Genomic DNA, 19,938 nt, shown 5'->3' with positions numbered 1-19,938 from the left:
GGCACCCAGGTTGGCCACTAGACGAGATAAAAATGAGGAGACGGCATTGCATTCCTGGGCTCGCATGCCTGTAGTATGCGTTTTCTTGATCGACCAGTGGCTGGAGTTTTGAAAGAGTGATTCAACAATGTTGTTTCTTTTTATCTTTAATGCCTTCGCATGCCTTGATTTATTCTGACTTCCTATTGTGATTTCTATCGCGAAATTTGTTTTTCCATCTGACATCTATGATTAAACTTTGTAACTCACCACCACTACTCTAAAACACTAAACAATGCTTTCTCATTTTGACACTTGTTATGCCTAAGGAAATAAAGAGGTGACGTGGGAAGGTCACGTGAAGCGACCTGCTCCCGTCAGAGCAACACGCACACGTCAGACCTGTCAAGTGTGTGGAGCCCACACGCGTCCTTTCTCCTGCCACAAGTCGTGCAATGTCAGCTTGGAAAAAGGGAAATGGGACATAAAGCCTGATTATACACTGACAATCACACCAAACCACGGATTTAGCAATGATTATACATTTCAGTTCAGTATAAAATAGGGAAGGCCCCTTCATTAGGGGGATTCGGCCATTTAACATAAAAAAGAACAAACAGAAATCTCTCTCTCTTGTAAACTTTGCTTTGACCTTTTCGTCTGTTGTAAGTCAGCTCGCGACCGCGACCTGACACCCACCAATATCAATACAAATCAGTGGACGTAGGACTTGCTATCTTAGCATCCGAACCACTTAAAAACTCCCTCTACAGCTATTTTACTTTCTTGATACCCTATTTTCACGTACATCAAACAGTCACTTGATATTATACACGTGAAAAATTCGTTGGTGCAGAATCGAGCATCAACAACACTAAACTATCCGTTTTCACAATCAGAAGCAATTGTATGTAAGAAACAATGTGCTTTCTTGCTGTCAAAGCAGTTATTTAAAATACAAGTGACATGATAAAGACACTTTATTCAGCATGGGCGAGGCTGTGGGTGAAGGAAACGGAGAAACAGAGGAGGAATAATAAGCTGGGCTGGACGGTTCGGTTGAAGAAGAGGGAGAGAGTGGAGGAAAAGTCCGACTTGGAGGTCTTGGATGAGGGACCTCACTCGTGAGTACTCTTGTTGGATTTTTTTTTTTTTTTCTTTTTTTGTATCAGCGGTTTTTATTTACTTAATCATATTATGTATTCAGCAAAGTTACTGATTTTTCTGCAAATTAATGTTGGCTTAACCAAACTTTCTGTTTCAGTGACCGGTGCCCCGTAATGTTTTTGGGTGACTCTGACATTTTAGATATTATTAGAAAACCTCGGCCACTGATATTTGAGGCAGCAAAACGAGGAAACATTAAGTTTCTAAGGTTACTCCTGGATACTTATCTTGATCTGATATTTGAAATTGATGAAAATAACTGCCGCATATTTCATTTTGCTGTTCTGTATCGTCACCAACTCGTCTTCAAAATCATATATAAGATAGGCTCATTGAAGGATTTGGTTCTTCAGAGCAAAGATAATGAAGAGAACAATATCTTGCATTTGGCTGCAAGGTTGCCACCATCTGATAGTCCCAATATCAAATCAGCTGGAATTCTTGCCAAACTGCGAGGGGAGCTGTTGCTGTTAAGGTGAATATTTACTTCAATCTTTCGTTTTGGTAAAACAATATATTTCTTGTCCTTGATTAATAAATGTTCCATAACTAACTTCTGTAGGCCGTGGAGAAAATTTTACATCTATTGGATGCTGAAGCTACAAATAAAGAAGGAAAAACTGCTAGAGCTATATTTAATGAACAGCACAAAGAGTTAAAGGATGAAGCTGAGAGATGGATTAAGGACACTGTAAATTCATGCTTGATGGCGGCAACAATTATTGCTACTGTAGTTTTTGCAGCAACTTTCACAGTACCAGGTGACACCAAAGAAGAGACTGGAACTCCTAATTTTGTTCGAAAAGCTTCCTTTATAATTTTTGCCATATCAGATGCTATAGCGCTAGTTTTATCCTCTTTCTCCATTCTAAGTTTCTTATCAGTTTTCCATTACCGATATGTGGAAGAAGATTTCCTTTTGCCATTGCCTCATAATATGGCTGTGGGATCAGACACACTTGCCTTATCAGTGGCAACTATGTTCATCATCTTCAAAGATGGGATGCTATTGTTCCCACTCTTGTCACCATAATGGCTTATTTGCCAGTCTACAAGTTCATGCAGAAATTTCTGACTACAGTTTTCTCTTCAAGTCCTTACATGAAGAAGGGTCTTTTGAGTGACAGTGAAGAAATCTAAATGTATGCTTTTAAGATACTTGTTTATCTAAAAGACGACTATGTGGTTTATATAAAAGGGGCCGAGCGGCCGTTGCTTCAAATAAGGTTAACCCTCTACAGCCTGCTTCAAATTCTAACTGTATTTTGAAAGACATTATGGCATTTATGTAATCCTTAGATTTTGAATGTAAGAAAAGTTGAGTGCTAAAGAAAATTAACTTTCTATTGCTACATTGTTCTGATTAGACCAGAAAATTGTACAAGTTTACTTTCTATTGTTATATTGAATCTGATACTCAAGAGTTAAAGGTTGAGATTTGAGAAGGTAAAAATATTCCAAGTAATTGTCATTGAATTACATGGAAAGATCCCCGTAAGAGACTTTTCCAGTCAATGCGAACGGCAGAACGAGAACCAAGAGCCAAGCGGTCCCATCTCTTAATATCACGCTTTGAACTTTCTCAGAAAGCAACAGTGTCAGTCTTTTCAATTATACGTATAAAGTTTAGTGTGAAAGCGTTGATCAATCCAATTGCATACGTGGGTCAAATCAATTCGTTAAGATTTTCATAAGTAAGAGCTAAAAGAAAACGAGGCAGCGTTAATGAAGTTGGTGGAAGAAGATCGCAACCATCAGTTTTCCAACACAAGAAAATAACTTTACTCTTTGTTTCAACTTTTGCCTTTGACATTCCAAACTTCTTTCCAATCATTTTACGGCACTACATGTTTGCTTTTATAACTCTTCCTCTTTGGATTTATAATTCATCTTTGTTGATCAAATGATATTATGCTGGAAGGTCATGAAGTTGGTCAATATTTTGAAGTACTGGAGCTGCATGTTCTGGCGGCAAAAATCTGGTGTTTTGTTGCTGTTAGCTTCTACCGTAATGCACCAGCATTTCTTTGATTTTTATAATGTATATCTTAGGTAAATTCAGCTAAAAATCTGCTGTTGATTTGGTGTTAATGTAATGTGATGTGTTTGTAGTAGTTAGTAAAGTATGGCTGTTTAATTTTGATTGTAAGTCTACTGCAGAGTAGGTGTAACTGCAGTGCAAACCATGTTTTATATTCAGTTTTTGTTCAATGAAAGTGCATTCCCGTTTTGTAACTTTTTTTTCAGTGTGTGTGCCATCACAACAGCAGTTTTTCCTTAGAATTCTCCAGCTCCAAAAACCTTCAATCTTGTAGCTGCTTGGAGGTTCAAAGTCTTTTATTTGATTGAGCTGCTCAGAACCAGAAACGGCAATGTCCTAAAAAAGCACTACATTATTTTGTTGTTCTTTTTGTTATACTACTGATTTTGCTTATTCGCAGGCAGTACTTTTCATTGAAGATAATGATATTGAACAACCTTCCTTCATCACAGTATGGGAGGGGACTTTCAATTCAATCTTGTTTCCCTGAGATCAAATCTGTTGCAAATTCCTCTTGCAAATCTTCTGGGGAAGATGATGCATGCTTAGCCATATTTTCTGACGATGACTGGAGCCTGAAAGATGCTTTTGGGCCAGCAACATTTGATCATGGCCATCATGAATCTTCCTTCAATTTTGCCTCTGATATTCAACACTCTCATCTTCAACCACATCATCAAGCTGTAAAAAGCCCAGTAGACTTTCTGGAAGCTAAAGGATTTGATGACCATGTCGTTTTAGATCCATCAATATGGCCTTTTCATGATTCAAGCAATCAAATGCCCTCTATTTCTGCGGAAACAAACACACGAGCAGCAGAGACTGGTATGCTGTTGCAAATTTCATTCAATTTCCTCCAAATAACACTCATGTAAATTATATGATGGAGAAATAAAAATACTCTAGCATGGCTCTCATGGTCTTGCTATTTTTTTTTTCTTTTTTGTAGGTGATGCACAAAGGAATTACTTTACTGCTTTTGTTCCTCTGCATAATGCGGCGCTTAAAGGCGATTGGGAGTTTGCAAGGGAGTTTTTGATTTTGAATCCACAAGCAGTATGTCCTAGCATCACGAGAAACCAGGAAACAGCTCTTCACATTGCTGCTGGAGCTAGACATACAATATTTGTCCAAGAGCTTGTGAACATCATGAAACCTGTAAGACCTGGCACTGCCGAACAAGGTTGGGAACACAGCCCTCTGTTTTGCTGCCATATCCGGAATCAAAAAGATTGCAGAGGTGATGATTAATAAGAACAGAAGGTTGCCATCAATTCAAGGCAATATGGGAGCAACCCCGTTGTGTATGGCTGCTTTGTTAGGCCACAGAGAAATGGTCTGGTATCTTTATTCTGTGACTGAGTAAGAGTATCTAAAAGAAGAAGATCGTGTTGAGCTTCTTGTTGCTATCATCAATGCAGGCCTCTATGGTACCCACCTCTTACCTTCACTATTTTCATGTTGCAACTTAATTTATAATTTCTAGGGGAGCAAATTGATGACTGTGTTGTGTTAATTTAACAGATGTGGCATTGGACCTAATTAAGCATCATCCTGAGTTAGATGTTGCTTGAGATGGAAGAAGAGAGACGGCTCTTCATGTTTTGGCACGGAAGCCTTCAGCATTTGTAAGTGGAAGTCGGCTTGGAATTTGGCAGAGGTGCATTTACTCTTGTTAGTAACTCCATTACAGGCCATTTCTCACTGCCATTACTCTTGCACATTAATCGTTATCTGCTTATTTATTCCTTCTAAAAAATAACAGATTTTGGACAAAGAGGCGACTGTGTCCTGCATATTCAGTTCCACGTTTCAGGGCAATCCTTGACAAAAAGTTGATGCATCTTCAAGCTCTAGAATTGGTGAAGCAACTGTGGGAGCAAGTGTTGTTGCTAGATGACTATAAAATTGGAGAACTACTTCGGAAACCTTCAAGACTGTTGTTTACCGCTGTAGAGTTAGGGAATGTTGAATTCATAAAAGGGCTGATTCGGATGTATCCTGACCTTATTTGGAAAGTAGATGATCACAGTCGAAGCATATTTCACATTGCAGTGTTGCATCGTCAAAAAAATATTTATAATCTGATTCATGAGATTGGCGCTCATAAAGATTTGATACTGCTTATGAAGATGAAAATAACAATAACATGTTGCATTTGGCTGGAAAGCTTGCCCACCAAGATAGACTCAAAATTGATTCTGGTGCAGCTTTGCAACTTAGACGAGAGTTGCATTGGTTCAAGGTTAATAATTACTTTTCAACTATAAAACTTGCACTTCACCGTAATTAGTTTTGTTGGGAAATAACATGTAAATGAAGCAAAACCTGAACTCAATTAACCATTTTCTTTCTGGGTTTGAATGTTGATGAACTGTCCTTTTGATATGGCAGGAAGTCGAAAAAGTTGTTCAACCGTCTTATAGAGAAACCAAAAATTCTGAGGGTAGGACACCTCATATTTTGTTTTCAGAGGAGCATAGAAGACTCGTTCGCAAAGGGGAAAAGTGGATGAAAGACACTGCATCTTCATGTATGGTTGTCGCAACACTTATTGCAACCATGATGTTTGCAGCAGCCTTCACTATACCAGGTGGCAATAAAAATATTATAGGGAAGCCTTTTTTCTACATCACGGGTCATTTTTGGTTTTCGCCATATCGGATGCAATGGCACTATTTTGCTCTGCCAGTTCAATATTGATGTTTCTTTCCATTCTCACCTCACGCTATGTAGAAGAAGATTTCATGCATTCATTACCAAACAAGCTGATAATAGGGCTTGCAGCTCTCTTCATCTCTATAGCAACCATGATGGCAGCTTTTGGAGCCACTCTTTTCATTGTCCTAAGTGATGACTTTTCGTGGATAGCTATTCCCATAGCCACTGTTGCTTGTGTTCCTGTCACCCTATTTCCTCTGCTCCAATTCCCCCTTCTTTCTGATATGATTAGTCATTTGTATAATTTTAGTATTTTTTCTAGTTCAAATCATCACTTGTATTAGCTCATTGCAAAATAATCTTTTCATTATGTATTGGAAATGCTGAGTAATGAACAAGATTCATTTAATTTATCAAATCATGATTAACAAATCCCAGCATTTTATCCTATTGCTCAATCACTCAAACACTTCAATATATCCTGCATGGGAATTTAATTAGACATAATATTTCTCCTTTAGGAAGACACAAATCGCAGAAATCCCGGAATTCTTCTTAGGAAATGTTATCATCATTTAGCATCTGCTTCACTTTGAAAGAGAATAGGTCATTTATGACTCTGCTTGACTTCATGAATTCCTTTTACGAGGCCTTGAGAAATATAATCTTCACTTTAGGCCGTTTGAGCCCTATATTCTTCTCTTACTCTTCACTTCAAGCAATTTGAGCGTTATATTCTTCTCTTACTCTTCACTTCAGGCAATTTGAGTCATGTATTCTTCTCTAACTCTTCACTTCAGGCCATTTGAGCGTTATATTCTTCTCTTACTCTTCACTTCAGGCCATTTGAGCCATATATTCTTCTCTTACTCTTCATTCAAGCCATTTGAGCCTATATTCTTCTCTTACTCTTCATTTCAGGCCATTTGAGCTATATATTCTTCTCTTACTCTTCACTTCAAGCCATTTGAGCCCTATATTCTTCTCTTACTCTTCACTTCAAGCCATTTGAGCTCTATATTCTTCTCTTACTCTTCATTTTAGGCCATTTGAGCTCTATATTCTTCTCTTACTCTTCACTTCAGGCATTTTTTTAATATAAATTTAGCTAGCTGCAAATTGTATCCAAGGTGCCAAAAGAGGCAAGTCTTTCAACCAACTTCTTCTTCTTCTTCTTCTTCTTCTCCTTCTTTGACTTGTAGAGTCTTAAGTTAGACTCATTATTTTTGTTCTTTCAGTTTGCTGCATGAGCATATATATTTATTATAGTAGCAAAGATTTTTCTTATTATCCTACATATATATAAGATCTTGAAGTACTTTAGATGAATGACTATTATTCTAATTAATATTCATTCCCAGTTTGAATCCAATTAGAACATCAAGTTCATATTATGCTGCAATATTCATTGTCTAATACTTACAAAGTTCATTGTAGATTTACAGGCCACGAATAAACGAGAAAATAAATCATGGAGGATTACACTACTGCTTCAGGAAGCACCTCAACTGAAGAAAATGTTGAGATTGTGATTGTTCCACCTAATAAACAAATGGATGGTACAATTTGACATTGCAATGAATGCCGTAGCTATTTTTTTTTTTTTTTTTTTTTTGGAGATGCATTTTCTGAATATCATTTAGTGTCTAAGTTCGCGTTAATTTTTTTCCATTAATCTCTCTATTTTTTTAATGTAATTATGAAGTTCCAGGGTTAAAAATAGATATTAAATTTTTATTGATGCTTAATTTCACAAATTCCTCTTTCTATTCTTGATTCACTCTATATTATAAGAGAGCATTATATATATGCATAATGGTATAATACGATTAGCCAATGTTTATATATCACATCAATCCAAGTAAAATATATATACTTGTTTAATCATTAGATTTTTTTATTACAACAAAATGTACCGACCACTTTCTCATCTTAAGATGATCATGTGTCAAATTGAATCTCTCAATAGTAAAACGCTTTTTTTTTTTTTTTTTTTTTTTTGTTATAAAATTCATATAAATCAAAGGCAAGGAATATCCATTTTTTTTTTTTTTTTCCAATTTTGGGGGGAAATTGATATGTCACTTTGAGGCTCTTTGTTCTTTAAGGAGATATGATAGAATTTGAGGTATATCCGACTCTTCTCCTAATAAGGCTTTGTTGAATGAGAGGATTACCTTCTCTTATAAACCAATAGACTTGAACGTGCCTAGTTAGTGTGGGACTCTAATACTTTCCCTCAAGGTCAAGCTCATATGTTAGGTCATGCTTATTGATGGAGGTAGTTGCTAACTCAAACTTCTCACCCACTAGTCAAGCACTCAACTTGATTGAGCCTAGCTCTGATACCATGATAGAATTTGAGGTGAGTCTGACTTCTCATCCAATAAGAATATCATGATAGAATTTGACGTGTGCTTGACTCCTCATCCAATAAGGCCTTGTTGAATGGGAGGATTATCTCCTCTTGTAAACTAGTAGACTTGAGTGCGCCTAGTCAGTATGAGACTCTAACAAAATAAAGATAGAAGATTCATATTAGCACACAAGATATAATTCTATAGTACATGCATCAAAACTTATATAACAAACCATGTGACCATTTTATCTATTTTATAGGACGTCCCTGATATCTTCACCTGCACATATTGATATCACTTATTGCATTTATTATTTCCTTTTATATATATATGTATTTATATATTTATTTATTTATGGCTACTAATCTATCCATAAATGTTTTTTTAACATAATTTAAAAAAAAAATTGTTTTAATATATATATTTATTTATGGCTACTAATCTATCCATAAATGTTTTTTAACATAATTTTAAAAAAAAAAAAAAATTTGCTTTAATAGGTTATAATGGTCTATTCAAATTTATCAGGAGGAATTACAAAGTTAACATAATAAACTTTTTATATATCAGAAACCTACCTGTAACCTTTGTTAACTGTACTTAATTATCTTCTTTTAATTTTAATGATCAGAGTTTAATGTGAATGTATCGGTGGACTCTTCCATGATTGAAGAAGAAACAGGGCTGCTACTGCAAAATTCTATCTCATTCTCAAAAGGTAAAGTCTTTTTGTTATATTGATTATAGGCTACAGCATCCCTTTTATAATGTGTAACCAAAATTCTATGCACAAACTTGTTCTTTTTTCAACTTGACAAAAATTGAAAGGAGAAGTAGGCACTTCAAATTGTATTGGGCTGCATTGAAAGATGATTGGAACACTGTCGAAAAAATTTATAAGGAAGAAGATATTGATATACCAGTTAAGCTATCAAAGGATGGGGGCACCGCTCTCCATATTGCAGTTGCAGAAGGGCACACTGATTTTGTGAAAAAGCTACTTGAAAAAATGAATAAACAGGATTTAGCCGTAAAAAATAATGCCAGCAATACGGCCTTTTTTCTTGCAGCTGCGTCCAAGAGGGTTGAAATTGTCAAGGCTATGATGAAGAAGAATGAAGACATAGTAAAGATTAGAGGAGACAATGATATTTTACCGCTCCACAAGGCAACTCTAATTGGAGATAAAGAGACGGTAGAATACCTTTATGAAGCCACTGCAGATGAGATATTAGATCATGATAATGATCACATCGAATTGCTTATCAGCCTCATAAACCGCAGCTGGTATGGTAAGTAGTATTAATTAGAACTAATAAATCATGGTTTGTATTTATATTTATATTTGGGCTAGCAAATATCTGAATCCAACATGTGTAAACTTGAGTCTATATAATTTATAATGGTGATCATTGTTCTCCTAGATGTTGCATTGCATTTGGCGGAGAGGCACCCATAGATAGCTTTTGCACATGATAAAAATGACGAGACAGCATTGCATCGCTTGGCACGATTACCTGTACTGACGCGTATTTTGGACTACAACGCCATTAAAGTTTGCAAGAATTCAGCCATCTACCTATGTTAGTTCTCTCTAATCATTATAACTTTCAGATTGCCTTAATTAGTTTTTTTTGTTTAATCATAATATTAATATATATAATTGTAAGTAAGAGAAAAGGTGCTTAATTTCATTTTGTTTTAAAACAAATAATGAAGTAAAAAGAGACGTGATAAAGAGATGTCAGTCAATGCGTGGGATGCAGCGAGTGAAGGAGAGGGATCAAATGAATGAGAAGGAGCAACAGAGGAATGAGAAAAAGCAAAGCAGAAGGAAAAGGCTGGGCTGGAGCGATCGGGTTTATGAGACGCACAGTCAAGTGCATTGCGGGTATTTGTTTGAATTTTTTTTTTTTAATACCTTAGCTTTGACGAGGTTTTTAATTATTTTTTAACAGTCAGGTATAAAAATATTGAAAATGGAGGTATTTAATATTTATGGGTGCACTACTAGAATCACCCCAATATTAAATACAAATGAAAATTCTCATGTGTAACTTAAAATATAGAATTAAATTTCAGTTAACAAAAGTTAATTATTGTCTATGAGCATTTTCAATGTCTCGTTAAGAAGATAAATCAAGTTCCTCTCTGGTATTTTCCTCATCCTCAACTTTCTGAAACTAATGTTGGCTTTGGCTAAACTAAACTTCTTATTTCAGATAATGGTCAAGAGATTCCCGATTCAGCTTTTGAACTAGTCGAATGTCTTTGGAAACAAGTTATGCTTTTGGTTTTGGATGACTCCCAGATTCTGGAAATTATTAGAAAACCTTGGTCTCTAATATTCGAGGCTGCAAAACAAGGAAACCTTCGGTTTCTAGATATAATTTTCTCCAGATATCCTGACCTAATGTTTGAAGTTGACGAAAATAATTACACCATACTTCATGTTGCTGTTATGTATCTTCGCCGTAACATTTTCAACGCCATGTATCACATCAGTCCATTTAACAATTTGGTAGTTCAAGACACAAATAAAGAAGGGAACAATATCTTGCATTTGGCTGCAAAGTTGCCACCAGTAGAGACACCCGATATTGAATCGCTTGCATTACATTATAAAATGCAAATTGAGATGAGGTGGTTCAAGGTGAATATTAATTTACTCGCCTCTTTGGTTTGAAAAAATAATATTTATTTACTTTGATTGATAGTTGTTTCGTAAGTGCTGTAGAGAGTGAAGAGAATTTTACATCCAGTGGTAGCTGAAGCTAAAAATAATGAAGGGAAAACTCCTAGAGCTTTATCTACTGAACAGCACAATGAGTTAAGGGCAAAAGCTGATAAATGGGCCAAGGACATTGCTAATGCATGCATCATGGGGTCAACACTTATTGCCACCGTGGTTTTCGCTGCACTTTTCACTGTACTAGGTGGCACCAATGAAAACACAAGGACTCCGCATTTTGTTCGAAGAGCTTCCTTCGTAGTTTTTGTAATATTAGATACTTCAGCATTACTATTGTCCTATTTGTCCGTACTAATGTTCCTAGTTATTATCTCTTCCCGATGTGAAGAAAGCAGATTTCAATGGGCAGGTACCTGTTGATTTGGCTTTGGGATTAAACTTACTTACATACTCCGTAGAAGCAATGATGGTAGTGTTTTCTGCAACTATGTTCATTGTCTTCAAAGATGGGTGGCTATGGGTGCCTGTTCTTTTAACTGTAATGGCTATTTTCACAGCGTTAATGTTTGTAGGTAAAACTTGGACTGCCAATGGAGAATTGTTACATTCCGTCAATGAAAATTGGTGACATTATTTACTTATTTTACATAATCTAATATATTCTATCTTATTAGAACCATGTAATTCAGAGCTTTAGTTTTCTAACTCTGGTACTGGAAGCGTTAGTTCAAATCTTTCCCGTTTAACGACTTGTCATCTTCCTGGTGAAAGAGCCCTGTTAATCACTAGTGCAGAAAGCACAGCAGATCCTCCAAATTGCTCGCACTCAACTTGTGTTTCTTGTTGTATGAACCAACGGTTGAGATCAGGGTTCACTTGGATTGCTGTCTTTGTAATATAGAAGATGTTCTCAGTCAATTGAAAATAAATAATCTTCTCTTGTTTTTCTTATCTGTATTCAATCCCTAGAGTTTTGTTTCTTTTACAATCTTGATTAAACTTCACAGAATAAAGGTGTGAAGTTTTAAGTATTATATTACCTTTAATACATAAAGGTGTTGCTTCAAACTTAGAAAAGGCTAATAAGATGAAGTATGAAGCGGAACACAACTCCCCGTTTTGCTATAGCATCTGGGATCAAAAAGTTTAACAAGAACAAAAAGTTGCCACCGACTCGAGGCAAAGTGGAAGCAACCCCTTATGTTAGGCCACAGAGAATTTAATGGTCCACTATCTTTGTTCTGTGACCGAAGAACAGGATAATGTTGATTCAAAATCTAAAATTGTAATTATAAATATGAGTTGATAACATTGAGCACCCTGAGGTTTTAATTTTTAATAGATGGATTGAAAAGATCGTTAGGGTAACATATAACTCCCTGACGTGAGCCTCCGTCAATATGAGTTAATAATATTAACAACCATATGATGTTTGCACATTTATTTGATTGAGCACAATTTGTGTCCGTAGTTTACACATCATAACATTATGCATAAATGTGTGCACATTTTCTTAATCTTATCTTCTCGCAAAATATGTGAACACATTACAGTCAAATGTGTAATCAGTTGTCCAATCAGACCTTTAGTACATATGTTGAGTTTTCATTGGTTATTAGGATTTTCTTCAGTTATGAAATATGGGTGAGTGGTCCAAATACAAGTGTCAAGTATTTCAAATGTGGTCCTGAAAATTTGTTTTGTCTTTTCAGAAGTGGTCCTAATAAGTTGTTGAAAACTTTCCTAAAATAGCCAAACATGTGTAAGGCTTTGTCGGCTGGATGTTTAGTGGATCGTTGAGCAAGGATTCTATATTATCTTCTTCATCCTTGCATTTACATTTAAACATTAATATTCCTTTGGTTGGTCTCTGAAATTCTTCAAAGAGTTTATTCATTTTAGGTTAGGTTCATTTTATTTTTTTGATGTTCAAAATACTTATCTTAACTTTGTTGTTTGAGTGTTGTTGGAACATGATTCCATTGATGAAAGCTTCTAGGCATTTCAAATTGTGGAGCTGAAGTTTGTCTTTGGCATTTGAAGCTTAAGTGGAGCTCGAGCTATTCAAGAGGTTTCTTGGATTCAAGCAAGCTGTGACAAAACATTGGATCAACCAAAGAGTGGAGTTAGGGTGTTATGAAACAGGGAGTGTTTTACATTTGTTTTGCTTAACTTCGACTTTGTAATGAATTTGGAATGTTTACTATAATGAATTTGCTTTGTTTGAACAATCCCATGGATGTAGGCAATTTGCCTAACCATGTAAAAACCTCTTATGTGCTTTACTTTATGTCCTTAATGATTGGTAATGTGTTAATGATGAATGATCATTCCCATGAGCACAAATGAACTCAATCAACTTATTTCACATATGTTTAAATGAACTTAGGTAGTCTTAAACTTTCAACATATATTGAGAGAGAACAAGAAAATTGCCATGAAATAAGCACATGGCATCAATCGCCATTCATAAATTCAAATTTGTATTTATAAATGTATAATGTCAACAATAAAATTTTGTGATTATGCAATTGGTGATATTCGGTGTATTAATTAATTATATTATTCATTTTGTATAAGATAAGTCCTAATAATTTGTGACTCATCTTGTGTGGTATCATTATAGGACAACCCATCTGTTATTAATCAAAGATTAGTATATATATCACATGCATTACTTATATCAATAAATTTAAAATGTGAATTACCATAAATTGTTTACTATATATTTAAACAAGACATAAACTCCATGTGATTACTTATTTAATTGTCATTTGCAAACAAGTCAATAGTTCATACTACGTGCTATTCATCGAATAATAAGGCTCTGTTTGGTTCATTATTATGATGGTTTTTAGAATAATATTTTGAAAAAAGTTAAATTGGGCGAGTATTACGATGTAGGATTTGGAAATTAACAAAAACATCCGCTATGTTTATTTATTTACTAAACACCCCTATTATTCAATAAAATATTAAGAGTTAACAAAAACACCTCTAACCCACCCATTAAATGTGGACAGCCGGCCACCACCGCCGGAGGGTGGCCGGAGCGTTTTTGCAATTTCTTAAAAAAATAGTTGGGAGTGTTTAGTTAAATTAACAAATTTAGGAGGTTTAAAAGAAATTGAAAAATATAGAATAATATTTTGGGAATAATGACATTTTACTGTTTAACTTTTTTGGGAATACTAATAATAGTATTCTCAAAAGCGAACCAAACGGAGCCTAAATGTTTTATTAATTATTAATTGTTGAATGCCATGTGACAATACATGGTAAAGCACATGGCATTTTGAAAAGTCAACCGTCACAATTCGTACCTTTTAAATTGAATCACACTGAGTTTCACATTATCTTTTTATTGATACTCAAATCTCAATAATTTCTAAGGATCACGGAGGATCGGAATTTTCGTTTGTAACACATGATTGATTGCTCTACAATTTGCTAAGAGTTCAACAACAGAGGTGGCAACTCATTAACATTTATTAATTATTTCATACTATGTTTTAATATTAATTAACTTATAATTCAATTTATGTAACAACACTTATCTTATCATTAATCAACAACATCATCAGGGGCGAATCCAGTCCTCGGCCTATCCTCAGATTTAAAAAAAAAAAATTAATAATATATATATCAAGCTCACCCTTAGATTTAAAAAAAACGAAAACTATTATATATATAATTAGGCCTATAAAAAACTTGTTATTAATACATATATTTCAAGCCTACATCATATTAAAAATTTAAAACTCTCTCTATGCCTATAAAAAACTTGTTATTAATATATATATTTCAAGCGTACATCATATTACAAATTTAAAACTCTCTCTACGACTCTAACTATTTTTTATGATTTTATCCCAAAATTCTTTACTCTCTCTTTCTCTCATTCACTTTCTCATGCTATTTGCTCTTTTGAAGACTGAAATTATTAAAGTTTTCACTACTCAATGTGCAACAATTAGCTACGTTTTTTGTTTTATCAGTTTTAGGTATGTGTATTTCTTATTTCAATTTAATTTATTTTAGGGTTAAATTATGCTTTTTTTTTTTTTTTTTTTTTTTTCTAATTAGAGGGAAAAAGCCATGGGTTTTTTTTGTTTTATATTCTAATTAGAAATGGATTTTATTGTTCAATGAGTCAACGATAAGTAACTGATGCGAGGTATATTAGCCGACATTATTGCTTTAAACTAAGTATAATGAGAAAATCCTCTATAGCAAAAGAGTAATACTACACTTATAAAGAAATTTTACAAAAATCTCCATATAAAGTGATGTGTCAAAAAATAAATAGACGAGTGAATTTAATAAGTTTGACTTTTTTGTTTCACTCTTCCATTCATTTTTTGCCACCTCACTTTGTATGGAAATCTTTATAAGATTTCTTTGTAAGTATAGTATTATTGATAGCAAAAAGACTTTAACTCCATAGAGAACCCCCGAACACCTGAGAAAATCTAAATCTAAGGAAAGTATTGACTTGTGCTCCAGTTGAGATGAGACTTTTTCGAAGGCGGCAATGAATCATCACTGCTTGACCGTCCCCATATATCGTTTCTACGTTTTCCTGTTGCTCTTACTTCAGGTGTTTTTGGCTCAACTTTTTGTGGTTCACATTTGTTAGCTGATTTCACTTCAGGGGATATCAGCTGCTGAGCTATTTTTCTTCCATCTTCTTCTTCATTAGAAGGAGAAACTTCCTTTAAACGAGTAACTACATTGCTCAAATCCTTCAATGCAGAATCAACAACTGCTTTAAGCTTCTTAATTTCCTCATTTCTCCTAGCCAGTTGATCCCTCAGTATATTTCTTTCAGCCACTACTTGTTCATGCTCTGTTAAATATAACAATTTTTCTTAAAACTAAAACCTTTTTATTCCAATTAATAATAATAATAATGTTGATGCGTGATTTTGACACCAACTAAACGCACGTGTGAAATGCTAAGCTAGTCCAGAAGACACACGTGAATGATAAAAATGAGAGAAAAAGAGTAACAAGACAGTTTTTAAAGTGGTTCGGATGCTTAAGGAAGCAAGTCTTACGTCCACTGATGTAAATTAATGATAGTGATCTGGTCGCGGTCAGTGAGCTGACTCTACAAGTGGGAGAGATACAATATATGCTATTTCTTTGAGAGATTAGCTCATCCTAAAATTGAGAGAGGAACTCTGAATTTATAGTGGGATGGATTAAGGTTATGATTGCTGAATCTGTGAGTTGGTGGGATTATCCGTACAAATCTTCCTTTATGTCCCATTGCACACCTTCCAGAGCGATTTACGCGATTCGGTGCAGGCATTGGACACGTGGAAGCTCTCCAACTTTTGGATGGCCTGGCACGCGCCCATTACACTAACAGAAGCAGACTGCTCCTTCGTCACGTGACTCGGCTGCTGGTTTCCTAGGTTTTGACTTTTGCATGCTAACTTGGCCTACATCAGCCCTGCTTTCTTAAGGCATAACAGAAGTCCCCTAGTTTTTAAGGTTTGAGGATCGAACCTTGAAAACTATAATTTATGCGATGGTTGGACGCCATCGAAGTTCTGGTGATCTCGACCTGGTTGAAGAGAGGTCGAGGTTGCGCTGCTGTGATGGCGATCTCAAATGGTCGAAAAAGGTCGAGGTTGTGCTTTGGTGATCGCGACCTCGCGTGGTCACCGCCTTTTAGGGGTGAGCGACCTAACCTCTTCAGGCGTTACCTATTGTACTTTCAATATGGATACATTTAATGAAACAACTTCTGCTCTGTCAGACGTGCTCTGTGCACAGTAAGTGCTAGCCAGGCACATTAAATGCGTGACAGGCTGAAACGACACCCCTTACCAGAGCATTGAATGCAGATTGAGGTTCATTAAATGCGTGACATGCTGAAACGACATCCTCTATCCGAACATTGAATGCAGATTAAGGCGCATTAAATGCAGAGTGAGAGGGTATCATTGTTTGAGTTTTTCAACGGGAAAAGATGGCAGTTGGGTTTTCTCGAATTGCGACGGTTAGCCTCCCTCACCTGATTCACAACACGTGGTAGTGATGAACGGTGAGGCACCTTTCTGGCTGGAATGTCATTTCGATTTAGGGAAAACCAACCATCATTTCTTTATAAAAACTCAAATTTTTCTCAGGTAGTGTCATCACAGGTCTGTTTCAGAGAGAGCAAGAGACTTTCACAAACTTAGATTCCTAGTCTTCCAAACCAACGCGTTCCTGACATTTGAAGCAAAAGAAGCCATTTTCGCACTCCAAAAGGTGAGAATAGTTCTGTTTTATTTCTCGTTTTGTAGTTGAATAGCATTAGTCTTCCGACAGTTGTTCCGAGACGAGACGCTCTTGTTGGGATCGAGCCGTGAATGGTGGCTCGAAACACTGTTAGGGTTTTTTTGGGATTTAGGGAGTTTCTTCCACGTCATCGTGCGAAATAGTGTACGATGGCTAAATGACCCCCTGTTTGTCGCTTTTGCAGACTGCAGTAAAATGGACCTGATGACCAGAACCAAGGAAGGGACCGGTTCATCTATGTAAGACGTTCCTTCGAGCCCCACTCAAGAGATATACTCGGTGCTTACTTGGGATGAGCTCGAGCGGGTGGTAAAATAATACGGTATCGGCGTGGAGGTTTTTCGTGATGGGACACGCGCAGCTCGGCATCCGCCAAGTGGGCTGGCTGCGATCTCTGAGGAGATATTCAAGGGTAGAGGGTTGATCCCTTTCCAACCTTTTGTCAGGTCAGTCCTGAATCATTTCGGGATCGCACCGATGCAACTCACGCCAAACGCATACATGATCGCTGTTGGCATGTACATCGCGTGTCTTGAGAACGGGTTGGGCGAGCTAACTGCGTTAGAGCTCGCCTGCTCGTATATCCTAAAAAAGAGCAAGGACAACAATTCATATTACTTGTCCAGGTGACCCACAATAGCAACGGGGATACACAGTTACCCCAGCAATGCATGGGCCTACGAAACGAAGTTTTTCTTCTTTCGTTATGATGGCCACTGCCTCTTTCAGGACCCGAGTAGGTTATCTTCCTTCGAATTCATGGACTTCATTTTGTATTGTTTTATTACTAACGACCTGTTTATTTTTGGCAGTTAATAAGACGACTGATTTGGGGCTGCTCTTTGACCCAGACAGAATTGTATCCTTTGGTTTCCTGCCCGAAGCGAGTCGCAATGCGAAGAAGCTTGTGACAATCGCAAATCTTCGGAGATATGGTTTTTTCAACGTCGATGTGGCCTTAGAGGCCCCATCTCGTAAGTAGTGCTAACTTGATTTATTTCATGTAAATGAACTATTTACTAACGATGTTCATGTGCAGCGACCATGCCTCCAAAGGTGCCCGAGTTGTCAAGACCAAAGCAGTTTGTCTTTCCTCGGATGAGGACGACCACGACGACCGGAGATGCTCCCAGTGGTCCTCCGGCTAAAGGAGGAACATCAGGTGCTCCGACGGGACCTACTGAGGCTTCCCAACCATCGGCGAACGCCCCGGTCTGACCTGCGGGAGTATCTCGACCTTCGATTGCTCACCCGAGGCTAAAGACAACGGCTTAGCGACCTAAGAAAAAGAGAAAGCAAATCCAGGTCGAAGAGTCAGAATCCAAATCTGAGGGCGATCAACCTAGGAGGTCACAACCAGATATTGGGCAGAGGTCGAGGAAGGAATCGGTGGGTGACATGACCTCTGCTGGAGGCATCGGTAAGGATACTCCGATGCTGGACTCAATGAGGAACCTGTCGGAGCACCTTCAGCCGATAGTCTTCACATTGTTAGAGTGTGGACTCACCAAAGTATTCGAGGAGTTCGTGGGCTCCAGCGACGTGGACCTAATGTCCACATCGATCCAACATTTAAGCAAGGTAAACGAGCTGCCTTTAGCGAGTTTGATTGCTGTTCTCTTACCAATTCCGATACTTGATATTTTTTGTTCGCAGGCCCTACTCTCCATGTAACTATCCATGTAGAAGGTTCAGTTGGGAGCTGCTACGGGGGAGGTTGCGCTAAAGGAAGAGAACGCAAAGCTCAAGCGGGACCTCGAAGCTGCTGCAGCAAAAAGAGAATGATCCTCGGTAGAGGCAAACTGACTCCTAGGAGAAAGGAACGCGGCTCTTCGCACTATGGATTTCCAAAAAACCAAGCTCGAGAAGCATGGGGACGAAGTGAAGGAGCTCTAGAGTACCATAGCTAGGCTCTCCAAGGAGGTTGGAGAGAAAGATTAGGAGCTTAACGTGACCTTCCAGCAGGCCTTGCAAGCAGAACATGATAGGGATGCCCTCGAGAAGCATAGGCAGACTCTCGAGGACGAACCCAAGTCAGTTAGGGAAAAGTTACTTCCCTGACTGAAGAGATGCAGATCCAGTGAGCAGAGGTCGAGGCAAAGGTTGTCGACTGGGCGATTCAGTCCATCTACGCCTTGCGACCGAAGAATCCACGTCTTGAGATGTCCGACCTGCTGGAGGAATGGCAAGAGATGCTCTTATCTATGGCGCGGCTCGATGACAAGGATACGGAGGAGGCCGCCCGAAGAATTGACCCGGGAGAGAGTTTGGGATGACCCTCGGAGCCTATAGCCGACCAGCCCTAATGTGAGGTCGGGCCTCCCGGAGTTGATCAATACTTGCAATAATTTTTTCTTTTTTTTGACATTGCTCGCTGTACTCCATTTTGCTAATGAAATACTGCCTTTACAAATTGTATCTTTTATTATGAGTTCGCATTATTATAACTTTCCTAACTATATATCATTAGAACTTTATGAGAACATAATCATAACAAGCCCATGCAAACAGAATTACATGCAAAGATTATTACAAGAGAACAATACATTTGTTATTTACATATAGAAAGATTACAAAAAATATTTACAAGGAAAATGAGTTCGGAATTACTGATAATATGGTCGGAGATGCCCAGCATTCCAAGCTCGGGGCACTTTGGAACCATTCAACCGTTTGAGATGATAAGTCCTCGGTCTTATCACTTCAGCGATGCAGTATGGACCTTCCCAGTTCGGACCTAG

The 19,938-nt window shown here is 37.1% G+C and overlaps 1 protein-coding gene and 1 pseudogene across 1 annotated transcript; both read left to right on the top strand.

The window, feature by feature from the left end:
• The first annotated feature begins 1,852 nt into the window (after positions 1-1,852).
• Positions 1,853-6,213, top strand: LOC116105366 (annotated as a pseudogene).
• Positions 6,214-7,319: 1,106 nt separating this feature from the next.
• On the top strand, positions 7,320-11,528 carry LOC116105365 (ankyrin repeat-containing protein At5g02620-like). Its single transcript, XM_031391797.1, has 6 exons — positions 7,320-7,407; positions 8,840-8,926; positions 9,078-9,500; positions 10,431-10,861; positions 10,946-11,137; positions 11,265-11,528. Exons 1-6 carry the CDS (start codon positions 7,320-7,322, stop codon positions 11,526-11,528), a joined length of 1,485 nt encoding a protein of 494 aa, XP_031247657.1.
• Positions 11,529-19,938: the final 8,410 nt, after the last annotated feature.

Source organism: Pistacia vera, unplaced genomic scaffold (genome assembly GCF_008641045.1).
Source record: "Pistacia vera cultivar Batoury unplaced genomic scaffold, PisVer_v2 Contig498, whole genome shotgun sequence".
Classification (NCBI taxonomy): domain Eukaryota; kingdom Viridiplantae; phylum Streptophyta; class Magnoliopsida; order Sapindales; family Anacardiaceae; genus Pistacia; species Pistacia vera.
The sequence above is the reverse complement of the archived record's forward strand: the minus strand, read 5'-3'. Positions and strand labels throughout refer to the sequence as shown.

Excerpts from the sequence above, each read along its gene's own strand:
- LOC116105365 (XM_031391797.1), top strand. The coding sequence starts at position 7,320 with ATGGAGGATTACACTACTGCTTCAGGAAGCACCTCAACTGAAGAAAAT. Across the intron at positions 7,408-8,839 it reads ACCTAATAAACAAATGGATG|AGTTTAATGTGAATGTATCG; the intron begins GTACAATTTGAC and ends TTTAATGATCAG. Across the intron at positions 9,501-10,430 it reads CATAAACCGCAGCTGGTATG|ATAATGGTCAAGAGATTCCC; the intron begins GTAAGTAGTATT and ends TTCTTATTTCAG.